Source organism: Anomaloglossus baeobatrachus, chromosome 4 (assembly GCF_048569485.1).
Source record: "Anomaloglossus baeobatrachus isolate aAnoBae1 chromosome 4, aAnoBae1.hap1, whole genome shotgun sequence".
In the NCBI taxonomy this organism is placed as follows: Eukaryota; Metazoa; Chordata; class Amphibia; order Anura; family Aromobatidae; genus Anomaloglossus; species Anomaloglossus baeobatrachus.
The window spans coordinates 7368369-7383054 of NC_134356.1; the positions used below are offsets into that span (position 1 = coordinate 7368369).

The 14686-nt window shown below is 56.9% G+C and overlaps 1 protein-coding gene across 1 annotated transcript in view; it reads right to left on the reverse strand.

Moving 5' to 3' along the window:
- The window catches only part of KIAA1549 (KIAA1549 ortholog), a 173923-nt gene that overhangs the window by 11390 nt on the left and 147847 nt on the right, over window positions 1–14686 (reverse strand). The window contains 10 exon segments of the mRNA XM_075343534.1: window positions 1779–2043; window positions 2045–2082; window positions 2273–2417; window positions 7337–7560; window positions 7696–7901; window positions 7989–8116; window positions 8187–8395; window positions 10689–10867; window positions 10947–11124; window positions 12741–12886. Coding sequence (XP_075199649.1) covers window positions 1779–2043; window positions 2045–2082; window positions 2273–2417; window positions 7337–7560; window positions 7696–7901; window positions 7989–8116; window positions 8187–8395; window positions 10689–10867; window positions 10947–11124; window positions 12741–12886 — 1718 coding nt within the window.

The following is a 14686-nucleotide window of genomic DNA, read 5'->3' on the forward strand; positions in this document are numbered from 1 at the left end:
CTTATTCTCCAGTCACCTCCAGAGCTGCAGTCACTTTTCTGTTAATACATTGTATCTTATTCTCAGTCACCTCCAAAGCTGCAGTCACTATTCTGTTATTACATTGTGTCTTATTCTCCCAGTCACCTCCAGAGCTGCCAGTCACTTTTCTGTTAATACATTGTATCTTATTCTCACAGTCACCTCCAAAGCTGCAGTCACTATTCTGTTATTACATTGTTGTCTTATTCTCCAGTCACCTCACAGAGCTGCGGGCACTATTCTGCTGTTACATCATGTCTTATCCTCCAGTCACCTCCAGAGCTGCGGGCACTATTCTGCTGTTACATCATGTCTTATCCTCCAGAGCTGCAGTCCCTTGATTCCCCTATCTCCCCTGGCAATATTCCAGGGGGTTTCCAGGATTCCCTTACATTTCTGGTGAAGTTAAAGGGGATGACGGGGGAAGGGGTTTCAGGATTCCCACATGTCACAGGAGGTGAGGGGTGAAGTGTCCCAGGTTTCCCCATGTCTCCGGTGATGTCACAGGGGGAGTATCCCAGTATTCCTCCTCCCCCCCATGTCCCTGGTCATGTCACAGGGGAGTTTCCCGGGATCCCCCTCATGTCCCTGGTGATATCACAGGGGAGTTTCCCCGGGATCCCCCCCCCATGTCCCTGGTGATGTCACAGGGGGAGTTTCCCAGGACCCCCCCATGTCCCTGGCGATGTCACAAGGGGGATTTTCCCCGGGATCCCCCATTGTCCCTGGTGATGTCACAGGGGAGTTTCCCAGGATCCCCCATTATCCTTGGTGATGTCACAGGGGAGTTTCCCAGGATCCCCCCTCATGTCCCCTGGTGATGTCACAGGGGGAGTTTCCCAGGATCCCCCCTCATGTCCCTGGTGATGTCACAGGGGAGTTTCCCAGGATCCCCCATATCCCTGGTGATGTCACAGGGGAGTTTCCCAGGATCCCCCCTCATGTCCCTGGTGATGTCACGGGGGGAGTTTCCTGGGATTCTCCCATGTCCCTGGTGATGTCACAGGGGAGTTTCCCAGGATCCCCCATATCCCTGGTGATGTCACAGGGGGGAGTGTCCCAGGATCCCCCTCATGTCCCTGGTGATGTCCCAGGGGGAGTTTCCCGGGATTCTCCCCATGTCCCTGGTGATGTCACGGGGGGAGTTTCTTGGGATTCTCCCTATGTCCCTGGTGATGTCACAGGGGGAGTTTCCCGGGATTCCTCCCATGTCCCTGGTGATGTCACAGGGAGTTTCCCAGGACCCCCCATATCCCTGGTGATGTCACAGGGGAGTTTCCCGGGATTCCCCATGTCCCTGGTGATGTCACAGGGGAGATTCCCAGGACCCCCCATATCCCTGGTGATGTCACAGGGGAGTTTCCCGGGATCCCCCATGTCCCTGGTGATGTCACAGGGGGAGTTTCCCGGGATTCTCCCCATGTTCCTGGTGATGTCACAGGGGAGTTTCCCGGGATCCCCCCATGCCCTGGTGATGTCACAGGGGGAGTTTCCCGGGATCCCCCATGTCCCTGGTGATTGTCACAGGGGGAGTTTCCCGGGATTCTCCCCATGTTCCTGGTGATGTCACGGGGGGAGTTTCCCGGGATTCTCCCCATATCCCTGGTGATGTCACAGGTGAGTTTCCCGGGATTCTCCCCATGTCCCTGGTGATGTCACGGGGGGGAGTTTCCCGGGATCCCCCCATGTCCCTGGTGATGTCACAGGGGAGTTTCCCGGACCCCCCATGTCCCGTTTTTTTCCCAGTAGGGACTCACATTGTACTGGGAGGACTGGTGAGAGGGATATTGCCACGGTGCGGACCCCTGCCCGGTCCGATCTGAGGAGCTGTTCCCCGCATGCTGCGCTGACGTGTTTCCAGACTGTATGGCTCCGGGCCCCTGGCTGCTCGGGGCCACCAGTGCGAAGGCGTCGTCCAGCAGAGACTGCATAGTCTGGCGCACCTCTTCAATGGACGGCTGAGGAGCCACATACTGAGCCGGGAGGCGCGGGGGGGAGCCGGGATACTTGCCGATTTCTGACACCGGGGGTGGGGTTATCGGAGGGGATATCGGGGTCAGACTAGAGAAGAAAAGCAAGTGTAATCTGTTATCAGCCAGATACATGGTGACCCCGCATGGAGCGTATAATATTGTTGACTGATTGTGATCATTTTTCCTCTGTTATCAGCCAGTGATATATATCTGTGGGTGATACCAGAGACCAGCAGCTTACGCTCAGCATCACATTATATAGGTGATTGTTCACGCACCACGTAGGCGGAGTTACTGACGCCCGGCGGCCTCTTGTAGGTGCCGTCACTGTCAGTGGTGATTAGGCGATCTCGATCTGCGTCCGGGGGGCTCGAGGACCCCTGCTGCCTGCGGCGTTGCTTTGGCGACCGTCTCGCTCGTGAGCTGAAAATTAAACACGACATGTAGAATTATCACCAGATGCTGCTGTATCCCTTTCTCATGCTTTATACTGCAGCTCTGCTCCACAAGACAAAACGACTACATCTCAGCTGGAAATCTGTGCTTCTTGCCCTGCCATGTTTCTGAAACTGGAAGAGGAGGGAGGAGCTCAAACTGGGAGGAGGAGCTCAAACTGGGAGGAGCAGCTCAAACTGGGAGAGGAGGGAGGAGCTCAAACTGGGAGGAGCAGCTCAAACTGGGAGAGGAGGGGAGGAGGAAGCTCAAACTGGGAGGAGGAGCTCAAACTGGGAGAGGAGGGAGGAGCTCAAACTGGGAGGAGGAGCTCAAACTGGGAGAGGAGGGAGGAGCTCAAACTGGGAGGAGGAGCTCAAACTGGAGAGGAGGGAGGAGGAGCTCAAACTGGGAGGAGGAGCTCAAACTGGGAGAGGAGGGAGGAGCTCAAACTGGGAGAGGAGGGAGGAGGAGCTCAAACTGGGAGGAGGAGCTCAAACTGGGAGAGGAGGGAGGAGCTCAAACTGGGAGAGGAGGGAGGAGCTCAAACTGGGAGGAGGAGCTCAAACTGGGAGGAGGAGCTCAAACTGGGAGAGGAGGGAGGAGGAGCTCAAACTGGGAGGAGGAGCTCAAACTGGGAGAAGGAGCTCAAACTGGGAGAAGGAGCTCAAACTGGGAGGAGGAGCTCAAACTGGGAGGAGGAGCTCAAACTGGGAGAGGAGGGAGGAGCTCAAACTGGGAGGAGGAGCTTCAAACTGGGAGAGGAGGGAGGAGGAGCTCAAACTGGGAGAAGAGCTCAACTGGGAGGAACAGCTCAAACTGGGAGAGGAGGGAGGAGCTCAAACTGGGAGGAGGGAGCTCAAACTGGCAGAGGAGGGAGGAGCTCAAACTGGGAGGAGGAGCTCAAACTGGAGAGGAGGGAGAAGCTCAAACTGGGAGAGGAGGGAGGAGCTCAAACTGGGAGAGGGAGGGAGGAGCTCAAACTGGGAGAGGAGGGAGGAGCTCAAACTGGGAGAGGAGGGAGGAGCTCAAACTGGAGAGGAGGAGGAGCTCAAACTGGGAGAGGAGGAGGAGCTCAAACTGGGAGGAGGAGCTCAAACTGGGAGGAGGAGCTCAAACTGGGAGGAGGAGCTCAAACTGGGAGGAGGAGGGAGAGGAGATCGAACTGGGAGGAGGAGCTCAAACTGGGAGGAGGAGCTCAAACTGGGAGGAGGAGGGAGGAGCTCAAACTGGGAGAGGAGGGAGGAGCTCAAACTGGGAGAGGAGGGAGGAGCTCAAACTGGGAGAGGAGGGAGGAGCTCAAACTGGGAGAGGAGGGAGGAGCTCAAACTGGGAGGAGGAGCTCAAACTGGCAGAGGAGGGAGGAGCTCAAACTGGGAGGAGGAGCTCAAACTGGGAGAGGGAGGGAGGAGCTCAAACTGGGAGAGGAGGGAGGAGCTCAAACTGGGAGAGGAGGGAGGAGCTCAAACTGGGAGAGGAGGGAGGAGCTCAAACTGGGAGAGGAGGGAGGAGCTCAAACTGGGAGGAGGAGCTCAAACTGGGAGGAGGAGCTCAACTGGGAGGAGGAGCTCAAACTGGGAGGAGGAGGGAGGAGATCGAACTGGGAGGAGGAGCTCAAACTGGGAGGAGGAGCTCAAACTGGGAGGAGGAGGGAGGAGCTCAAACTGGGAGAGGGAGGGAGGAGCTCAAACTGGGAGAGGAGGGAGGAGCTCAAACTGGGAGAGGAGGGAGGAGCTCAAACTGGGAGAGGAGGGAGGAGCTCAAACTGGGAGGAGGAGCTCAAACTGGGAGGAGGAGCTCAAACTGGGAGGAGGAGCTCAAACTGGGAGGAGGAGGGAGGAGATCGAACTGGGAGGAGGAGCTCAAACTGGGAGGAGGAGCTCAAACTGGGAGGAGGAGGGGAGGAAGCTCAAACTGGGAGAGGAGGGAGGAGCTCAAACTGGGAGAGGAGGGAGGAGCTCAAACTGGGAGAGGAGGGAGGAGCTCAAACTGGGAGAGGAGGGAGGAGCTCAAACTGGGAGAGGAGGGGTGAGGAGCTCAAACTGGGAGAGGAGGAGGAGCTCAAACTGGGAGAGGAGGGAGGAGCTCAAACTGGGAGGAGGAGCTCAAACTGGGAGGAGGAGCTCAAACTGGGAGGAGGAGCTCAAACTGGGAGGAGGAGGGAGGAGATCGAACCTGGGAGGAGGAGCTCAAACTGGGAGGAGGAGCTCAAACTGGGAGGAGGAGGGAGGAGCTCAAACTGGAGAGGAGGGAGGAGCTCAAACTGGGAGAGGAGGGAGAGCTCAAACTGGGAGAGGAGGGAGGAGCTCAAACTGGGAGGAGGAGGGAGGAGCTCAAACTGGGAGGAGGAGGGAGAGATCGAACTGGGAGGAGGAGCCCAAACTGGGAGGAGGAGGGAGGAGCTCAAACTGGGAGGAGGAGGGAGGAGCTCAAACTGGGAGAGGAGGGAGGAGCTCAAACTGGGAGAGGAGGGAGAGAGATCGAACTGGGAGGAAGAGCTCAAACTGGGAGGAGGGAGGAGCTCAAACTGGGAGAGGAGGGAGGAGCTCAAACTGGGAGGAGGAGGGAGGAGATCGAACTGGGAGGAGGAGCCCAAACTGGGAGGAGGAGGGAGGAGCTCAAACTGGGAGAGGAGGGAGGAGATCGAACTGGGAGAGGAGGGAGGAGATCGAACTGGGAGGAAGAGCTCAAACTGGGAGGAGGAGGAGGAGCTCAAACTGGGAGAGGAGGGAGGAGCTCAAACTGGAGAGGAGGGAGGAGCTCAAACTGGGAGAGGAGGGAGGAGCTCAAACTGGGAGGAGGAGCTCAAACTGGAGGAGGAGCTCAAACTGGGAGGAGGAGGGAGGAGATCGAACTGGGAGGAGGAGCTCAAACTGGGAGGAGGAGCTCAAACTGGGAGGAGGAGGAGGAGCTCAAACTGGGAGAGGAGGGAGGAGCTCAAACTGGGAGAGGATGGAGAGGAGCTCAAACTGGGAGAGGAGGGAGGAGCTCAAACTGGGAGGAGGAGGGAGGAGCTCAAACTGGGAGGAGGAGGGAGGAGATCGAACTGGGAGGAGGAGCCCAAACTGGGAGGAGGAGGGAGGAGCTCAAACTGGGAGGAGGAGGGAGGAGCTCCAAACTGGGAGGAGGAGGAGGAGCTCAAACTGGGAGAGGAGGGAGGAGCTCAAACTGGGAGAGGAGGGAGGAGATCGAACTGGGAGGAAGAGCTCAAACTGGGAGGAGGGAGGAGCTCAAACTGGAGAGGAGGGAGGAGCTCAAACTGGAGGAGGAGGGAGGAGATCGAACTGGGAGGAGGAGCCCAAACTGGGAGGAGGAGGGAGGAGCTCAAACTGGGAGAGGAGGGAGGAGATCGAACTGGGAGAGGAGGGAGGAGATCGAACTGGGAGGAAGAGCTCAAACTGGGAGGAGGACGGAGGAGCTCAAACTGGGAGGAGGAGCTAAAACTGGGAGAGGAGGAGGGAGATCAAACTGGGAGAGGAGGGAGGAGATTCAAACTGGGGAGAGGAGGGAGGAGATCAAACTGGGAGAGGAGGGAGGAGCTCAAACTGGGAGGGAGGAGCTCAAACTGGGAGAGGGAGGGAGGAGCTCAAACTGGGAGAGGAGGGAGGAGCTCAAACTGGGAGAGGAGGGAGGAGCTCAAACTGGGAGAGGAGGGGAGGAGCTCAAACTGGGAGAGGAGGGAGGAGCTCAAACTGGGAGAGGGAGGAGCTCAAACTGGAGAGGAGGGAGGAGCTCAAACTGGGAGAGGAGGGAGGAGCTCAAACTGGAGAGGAGGGAGGAGCTCAAACTGGGAGAGGAGGGAGGAGCTCAAACTGGGAGAGGAGGGAGGAGCTCCTTACTGGAGAGGAGGGAGGAGCTCGAACTGGGAGAGGAGGGGAGGAGCTCGAACTGGGAGAGGAGGGAGAGCTCGAACTGGAGAGGAGGGAGGAGCTCGAACCTGGGAGAGGAGGGAGGAGCTCGAACTGGTGAGAGGAGGGAGGAGCTCGAACTGGGAGAGGAGGGAGGAGCAGGAACTGGGAGAGGAGGGAGGAGCTGGAGGAGGAGCTGGACTGGGAGAGGAGGGAGGAGCTGGAACTGGGAGAGGAGGGAGGAGCTGGAACTGGGAGAGGAGGGAGGAGCTGGAACTGGGAGAGGAGGGAGGAGCTGGAACTGGAGAGGAGGGAGGAGCTGGAACTGGGAGAGGAAGGGAGGAGCTCAAACTGGGAGAGGAGGGAGGAGCTCAAAATGGGAGAGGAGGGAGGAGCTCAAACTGGGAGAGGAGGGAGGAGCTCAAACTGGGAGAGGAGGGAGGAGCTCAAACTGGGAGAAAGAGCTCAAACTGGGAGAAAGAGCTCAAACTGGGAGAAAGAGCTCAAACTGGGAGAAAGAGCTCAAACTGGGAGAAAGAGCTCAAACTGGGAGAAAGAGCTCAAACTGGGAGAAAGAGCTCAAACTGGGAGAAAGAGCTCAAACTGGGAGAAAGAGCTCAAAATGGGAGAGGAGCTCGAACTGGGAGAGGAGGGAGGGGATCAAACTGGGAGGAGGAGCTCAAACTGGGAGGAGGAGCTCAAACTGGGAGGAGGAGCTCAAACTGGGAGGAAGAGATCAAACTGGGAGGAGGAGCTCAAACTGGGAGAGGAGGGAGGAGCTCAAACTGGGAGGAGGAGCTCAAATTGGGAGAGGAGGGAGAGGGTCAAACTGGGAGAGGAGGCAGGGGATCAAACTGGGAGGAGGAGATCAAACTGGGAGGGGAGGGAGGAGCTCAAACTGGGGATAGAGGAGGAGCAGCCTAAAATGGGGGGAGGAGTTTAGTTTGGGGGAGGATTTGGAGCTGGAGCTTAGATCACTGCTTTCTGCAGTTCCTGTGAGTGACCCGGTGATGCGGACGCTGTGCTCGGTATCTGCAGGTGGAGGAGTCTTTAGTGTCTCACCTCTTGCGCGGCTCTATGAACACGGTGGGGACGCCCAGCACAGGGTCCAGGATCTTATCGAATTGCATCTGTGCTCTGCGGTACATGCGCTGCCGTTCCTTGGTGTCCACCATTCCCACCACATCCACCAGCGGGAACTCGTAGTGCCCCTTCCTCTTGGCTCGCAGGCGGATTTTATTGCGGTGGTGCTCGATCTCCGACTTGTGCCGTAGCGTGGTCTGGATCTGCGCAGAGATGAGGCCGTCATGTGACCGCGGCGGCGCACTTCTATAGGGCTGATGCTCGTCACTTGCGCGTCACTCACTTTTTGTCCCCGCAGGCGGCCCGCACAGCATTGCTCCCCCCCGCCGCATACATACCTCACTGTTTACCTTATTTGCCTCCACCTCCCGCTCCGCCGTGGACAGCCCGTGCATGGGGGGCGCCGCCATCGGCTGCATGGCGATTAGCTGAATCTTGCTGGGCAGACGGCGGCTGGCTTCAGAGGAACGCGACATCCGGTCAACGTGCTCAAAGATGGAGGCCGTGGAATGCTGCTCGGCTCCGCTGCCCAATGTGGGGAGTTCTGCCGGGACGTAATAACGTTATAATGTACGGGACGTTACCTGCCGGTCAGCGCAGTCACAGGACTGACCCTAGTGGCTGAACTCACCCCCTTTACCAGTCGGGCGCAGTCTGGTTTCCTGCGGTGGAGCTGAGGGTCTCGGCCCCTCTTCTCCGGATTCCTTCCCGCTGGAGGGTTCGCTGGCGGTGGATCCGGCGTCAGAGGGGGTGACCCTACTGGAGGAAATATACAAATATCAGAAATACGCCTGATAATCCGGTGCCCCGAGCAGCCGCCGCTCCTCACCTGCTCCGATGGCGTCCGAGCTTGCTGGGTTTAGTGGAGCACTTGGACCTCGGGGTGGGGATGTCGCCATTTTCGGAGGGCGTGGAGTCTTTGAGGGGCCCGTGCAGCACGGCAGGGGGCGGCTCATGGACCACCAGGACCTCGTCTTTATTGTGCTGCCCCAAGTGCTGCTTAGCAAAGTCAAAGCCTTTCACGTTGGGAGCCTGGAGCTGCGGACAATCGGGGTCACGTGATCAGCAAGAACCGGAACGAGCCCCTGACCAGATACCGGGGTGTAACCGGAACGAGCCCGTGACCAGATACCGGGGTGTAACCGGAACGAGCCCGTGACCAGACACCGGGGTGTAACCGGAACGAGCCCATGACCAGATACCGGGGTGTAACCGGAACGAGCCCATGACCAGATACCGGGGTGTAACCGGAACGAGCACATGACCAGATACCGGGGTGTAACCGAAACGAGCACATGACCAGATACCGGGGTGTAACCGAAACGAGCACATGACCAGATACCGGGGTGTAACCAGAACGAGCCCGTGACCAGATACCGGGGTGTAACCGAAACGAGCACATGACCAGATACCGGGGTGTAACCGAAACGAGCACATGACCAGATACCGGGGTGTAACCGAAACGAGCACATGACCAGATACCGGGGTGTAACCGGAACGAGCACATGACCAGATATCGGGGTGTAACCGGAACGAGCACATGACCAGATACCGGGGTGTAATCGGAACGAGCACATGACCAGATACCGGGGTGTAACCGGAACGAGCACATGACCAGATACCGGGGTGTAACCGGAACGAGCACATGACCAGATACCGGGGTGTAACCGGAACGAGCACATGACCAGGTCCGGGGTGTAACCGGAACGAGCACATGACCAGATACCGGGGTGTAACCAGAACGAGCCCGTGACCAGATACCGGGGTGTAACCGGAACGAGCACATGACCAGATACCGGGGTGTAACCGGAACGAGCACATGACCAGATACTGCGGTGTAACCGGAACGAGCACATGACTAGATTCCAGGGTGTAACCGGAACGAGCCCATGACCAGATACCGAGGTGTAACCGGAATGAGCCCATGACCCGATACCGGGGTGTAACCGTAACGAGCCCATGACCCGATACCGGGGTGTAACCGTAACGAGCACATGACCAGATACCGGGGTGTAACCGGAACAAGCACATGACCAGATTCCAGGGTGTAACCGGAACGAGCCCATGACCAGATTCCGGGGTGTAACCGGAACAAGCACATGACCAGATTCCAGGGTGTAACCGGAACGAGCACATGACCAGATACCGGGGTGTAACCGGAACGAGCCCATGACCAGATACCGGGGTGTAACCGGAACAAGCACATGACCAGGTTCCGGGGTGTAACCGGAACGAGCACATGACCAGATTCCGGGGTGTAGCCGGAACGAGCACATGACCAGATTCCAGGGTGTAACCGGAACGAGCACATGACCAGATTCCGGGGTGTAACCGGAACAAGCCCGTGACCAGATACCGGGGTGTAACCGGAACGAGCACATGACCAGATACCGGGGTGTAACCGGAACAAGCACATGACCAGATATCGGGGTGTAACTGGAACAAGCACATGACCAGATACCGGGGTGTAACCGTAACAAGCACATGACCAGATACCGGGGTGTAACCGGAACAAGCATATGACCAGATACTGGGGTGTAACCGGAACGAGCACATGACCAGATTCCGGGGTGTAACCGGAACGAGCATATGACCAGATACCGGGGTGTAACCGGAACGAGCCCGTGACCAGATACCGGGGTGTAACCGGAACGAGCACGTGACCAGATACCGGGGTGTAACCGGAACAAGCACATGACCAGATACCGGGGTGTAACCGGAACGAGCCCGTGACCAGATTCCGGGGTGTAACCGGAACGAGCACATGACCAGATACCGGGATGTAACCGGAACGAGTCCCTGACCAGATACTGCGGTGTAACCGGAACGAGCCCCTGACCAGATACTGTGGTGTAACCGGAACGAGCACATGACCAGATACCGGGGTGTAACCGGAACAAGCACATGACCAGATTCCGGGGTGTAACCGGAACAAGCACATGACCAGATTCCGGGGTGTAACCGGAACGAGCACATGACCAGATACCGGGGTGTAACTGGAACAAGCACATGACCAGATTCCGGGGTGTAACCGGAACGAGCACATGACCAGATTCCGGGGTGTAACCGGAACGAGCACATGACCAGATTCCGGGATGTAACTGGAATGAGCCCATGACCAGATACCGGGGTGTAACCGGAACGAGCACGTGACCAGATTCCGGGATGTAACCGGAACGAGCCCATGACCCGATACCGGGGTGTAACCGGAACGAGCACGTGACCAGATTCCGGGGTGTAATCGGAACGAGCCCCTGACCAGATACTGCGGTGTAACCGGAACGAGCACATGACCAGATTCCGGGGTGTAACCGCAGACCCCCGCGCTCACCTTCTGCCTCTGCTGTAAGTTGCTTATGGTGTCGGGCTGGAAGTCCAGCTTGTCCGTCCGGCACAACTTCCAGTACAGGATGACGATGATGACGGTCACCACCAGCACCGGCACGGCCACACCCACGATGATCCACAGGTTCTGCGCCTGCCGATCCGACTCCGCCGGCTGGTTAAGAGCTACAGAGATGGAGGAAGACTTCAGTGCCGGGCTGCGGCGGCTCAGAGCTGCCGGCTCCACCCGTTACCCATCACTCACGTTGTGCCACCACGCCCTGCAGCCGGTACCCGAGGATGATGGCCGCTCGCTGGATGTTCACCTCATTAATCAGACTGGAGGCCTTGTCTGCAGCCAGACGCTCGCCGTACTGATCCTCCATAAAATACACCAACTGGACCGGGTCATCCTGACCATCCAGACGGGAGACATTCACCACCTGCAAGGAAAGGGTTACAAGGGTTCAAGCCCCGCCCTCTGCTGGTGACATCACTGATACGTCACAGCCCACCCCCTGCTGGTGACATCACTGATACGTACCAGCCCCACCCCCTGCTGGTGACATCACTGATACGTCACTGCCCCGCCCCCTGCTGGTGACATCACTGATAGGTCATAGCCCCACCCCCTGCTGGTGACATCACTGATACGTCCCAGCCCCACCCCCTGCTGGTGACATCACTGATACGTCACAGCCCACCCCCTGCTGGTGACATCACTGATACGTCCCAGCCCCACCCCCTGCTGGTGACATCACTGATACGTCCCAGCCCCACCCCCTGCTGGTGACATCACTGATACGTCACAGCCCCACCCCCTGCTGGTGACATCACTGATACGTCACTGCCCCGCCCCCTGCTGGTGACATCACTGATACGTCACTGCCCCACCCCCTGCTGGTGACATCACTGATACGTCCCAGCTCCACCCCCTGCTGGTGACATCACTGATACGTCCCAGCCCCACCCCCTGCTGGTGACATCACTGATACGTCACTGCCCCGCCCCCTGCTGGTGACATCACTGATACGTCACTGCCCCACCCCCTGCTGGTGACATCACTGATACGTCCCAGCCCCACCCCCTGCTGGTGACATCACTGATACGTCCCAGCCCCACCCCCTGGTGGTGACATCACAGATATATTATGGCATAGTGCCACCCCCTGCTGGTGACATCACAGATATATTATGGCATAGTGCCACCCCCTGCTGGTGACATCACAGATATATTATGGCATAGTGCCGCCCCCTGCTGGTGACATCACAGATATATTATGGCATAGTGCCACCCCCTGCTGGTGACATCACAGATATATTATGGCATAGTGCCACCCCCTGCTGGTGACATCACAGATATATTATGGCATAGTGCCACCCCCTGCTGGTGACATCACAGATATATTATGGCATAGTGCCACCCCCTGCTGGTGACATCACAGATATATTATGGCATAGTGCCACCCCCTGCTGGTGACATCACAGATATATTATGGCATAGTGCCACCCCCTGCTGGTGACATCACAGATATATTATGGCATCGTGCCGCCCCCTGCTGGTGACATCACAGATATATTATGGCATAGTGCCGCCCCCTGCTGGTGACATCACAGATATATTATGGCATAGTGCCACCCCCTGCTGGTGACATCACAGATATATTATGGCATAGTGCCACCCCCTGCTGGTGACATCACAGATATATTATGGCATAGTGCCACCCCCTGCTGGTGACATCACAGATATATTATGGCATAGCCCCACCCCCTGCTGGTGACATCACAGATATATTATGGCATAGTGCCACCCCCTGCTGGTGACATCACAGATATATTATGGCATAGTGCCGCCCCTTGCTGGTGACATCACAGATATATTATGGCATAGTGCCACCCCCTGCTGGTGACATCACAGATATATTATGGCATAGCCCCACCCCCTGCTGGTGACATCACAGATATATTATGGCATAGTGCCACCCCCTGCTGGTGACATCACAGATATATTATGGCATAGTGCCGCCCCTTGCTGGTGACATCACTGCGCTCCCGCTCACCTGCACGGCGTTGCTCCCGGCGTAGCTCGCTCTCTTCCAGCGCCGTTTCTGGGATGTGGCCTCGCCGATGATCTGCGCGAGTTTCCGCTCCATCTCGGTCTGGAACGCCTCGTCCTGCAAACGCTGCTCCTGGACTCCCAGAAGAACTGAGAAGAGACAGCGGCGGGATCAGGAGACGCGGAGAAAAAGCACCAGCAGCACAGAGTGTTTACAGCGCACCAATCACCAGGATTGTCCTATATAACCTGAAGCCAGATGTGCTCATACCCATGTGACCAGAAGGGGCGGGGCCTCAGCCGACAAAGCTGATTCAGGAAGCAACATTTTCTTATTTACTGAGGCACCGCCCCTTCTGGTCACATGGGTATGACCTCACACAGGTCCTGGAAGTGAAACGTTACATCGATTGTACAATACTTATGCTAATTCTAACAGGGGGAGGGGATAAGTATGAACACGCCCCAGATACTACCTGATCCTCAGCTGCTGTCACTCAAGAAGCTGCCGATTTTATAAACTTTACTTTCTTGGATTTCAGAACCTAAACATCCGAGTGACCACTAAAGGTCTGTATAGAATCAGCCCGATAGCGCCACTACTATACCGGCACTAGGTTATGTACGAAAACCCTGCTGATTGGTGCGCTCTAAGGAGTGGCGGGTGATAAACTCAGGCTGCAGACAGTTACATAGCAGGAGGGCTGACAGCAGCACAGAGGATTACAGGAAAGGATTGCCCTGATTTTATGGCAGGTTACATTCATTAAATTACATAGCAAAACTATGACCCATGCGGCACAGAGGATTTCAGCAGAGGAGTGCGGCACAGAGGATTTCAGCACAGGAGTGCAGCACAGAGGATTTCAGCACAGGAGTGCAGCACAGAGGATTTCAGCAGAGGATTTCAGCAGAGGAGTGCGGCACAGAGGACTTTAGCAGGGGAGTGCGGCACAGAGGATTTCAGCACAGGAGTGCAGCACAGAGGATTTCAGCACAGGAGTGCAGCACAGAGGATTTCAGCAGAGGATTTCAGAAGAGGAGTGCGGCACAGAGGATTTCAGCACAGGAGTGCGGCACAGAGGATTTCAGCACAGGAGTGTGGCACAGAGAATTTCAGCAGAGGATTTCAGAAGAGGAGTGCAGCACAGAGGATTTCAGCAGAGGAGTGCAGCACAGAGGATTTCAGCAGAGGAGTGCGGCACAGAGAATTTCAGCAGAGGAGTGCGGCACAGAAAATTTCAGCAGAGGAGTGCAGCACAGAGGATTTCAGCAGAGGAGTGCGGCACAGAGGATTTCAGCAGAGGAGTGCAGCACAGAGGATTTCAGCAGAGGAGTTTGGCACAGAGGATTTCAGCAGAGGAGTGCAGCACAGAGGATTTCAGCAGAGGAGTGCGGCACAGAGGATTTCAGCAGAGGAGTGCAGCACAGAAAATTTCAGCAGAGGAGTGCAGCACAGAGGATTTCAGCAGAGGAGTGCGGCACAGAAAATTTCAGCAGAGGAGTGCAGCACAGAGGATTTCAGCAGAGGAGTGCGGCACAGAGGATTTCAGCAGAGGAGTGCAGCACAGAGGATTTCAGCAGAGGAGTTTGGCACAGAGGATTTCAGCAGAGGAGTGCAGCACAGAGGATTTCAGCAGAGGAGTGCGGCACAGAGGATTTCAGCAGAGGAGTGCAGCACAGAGGATTTCAGCACAAGAGTGCCGCACAGAGGATTTCAGCAGAGGAGTGCAGCACAGAGGATTTCAGCAGAGGAGTGCAGCACAGAGGATTTCAGCAGAGGAGTGCAGCACAGAGGATTTCAGCAGAGGAGTTTGGCACAGAGGATTTCAGCACAAGAGTGCCGCACAGAGGATTTCAGCAGAGGAGTGCGGCACAGAGGATTTCAGAAGAGGAGTGCGGCACAGAGGATTTCAGCAGAGGAGTTTGGCACAGAGGATTTCAGCACAA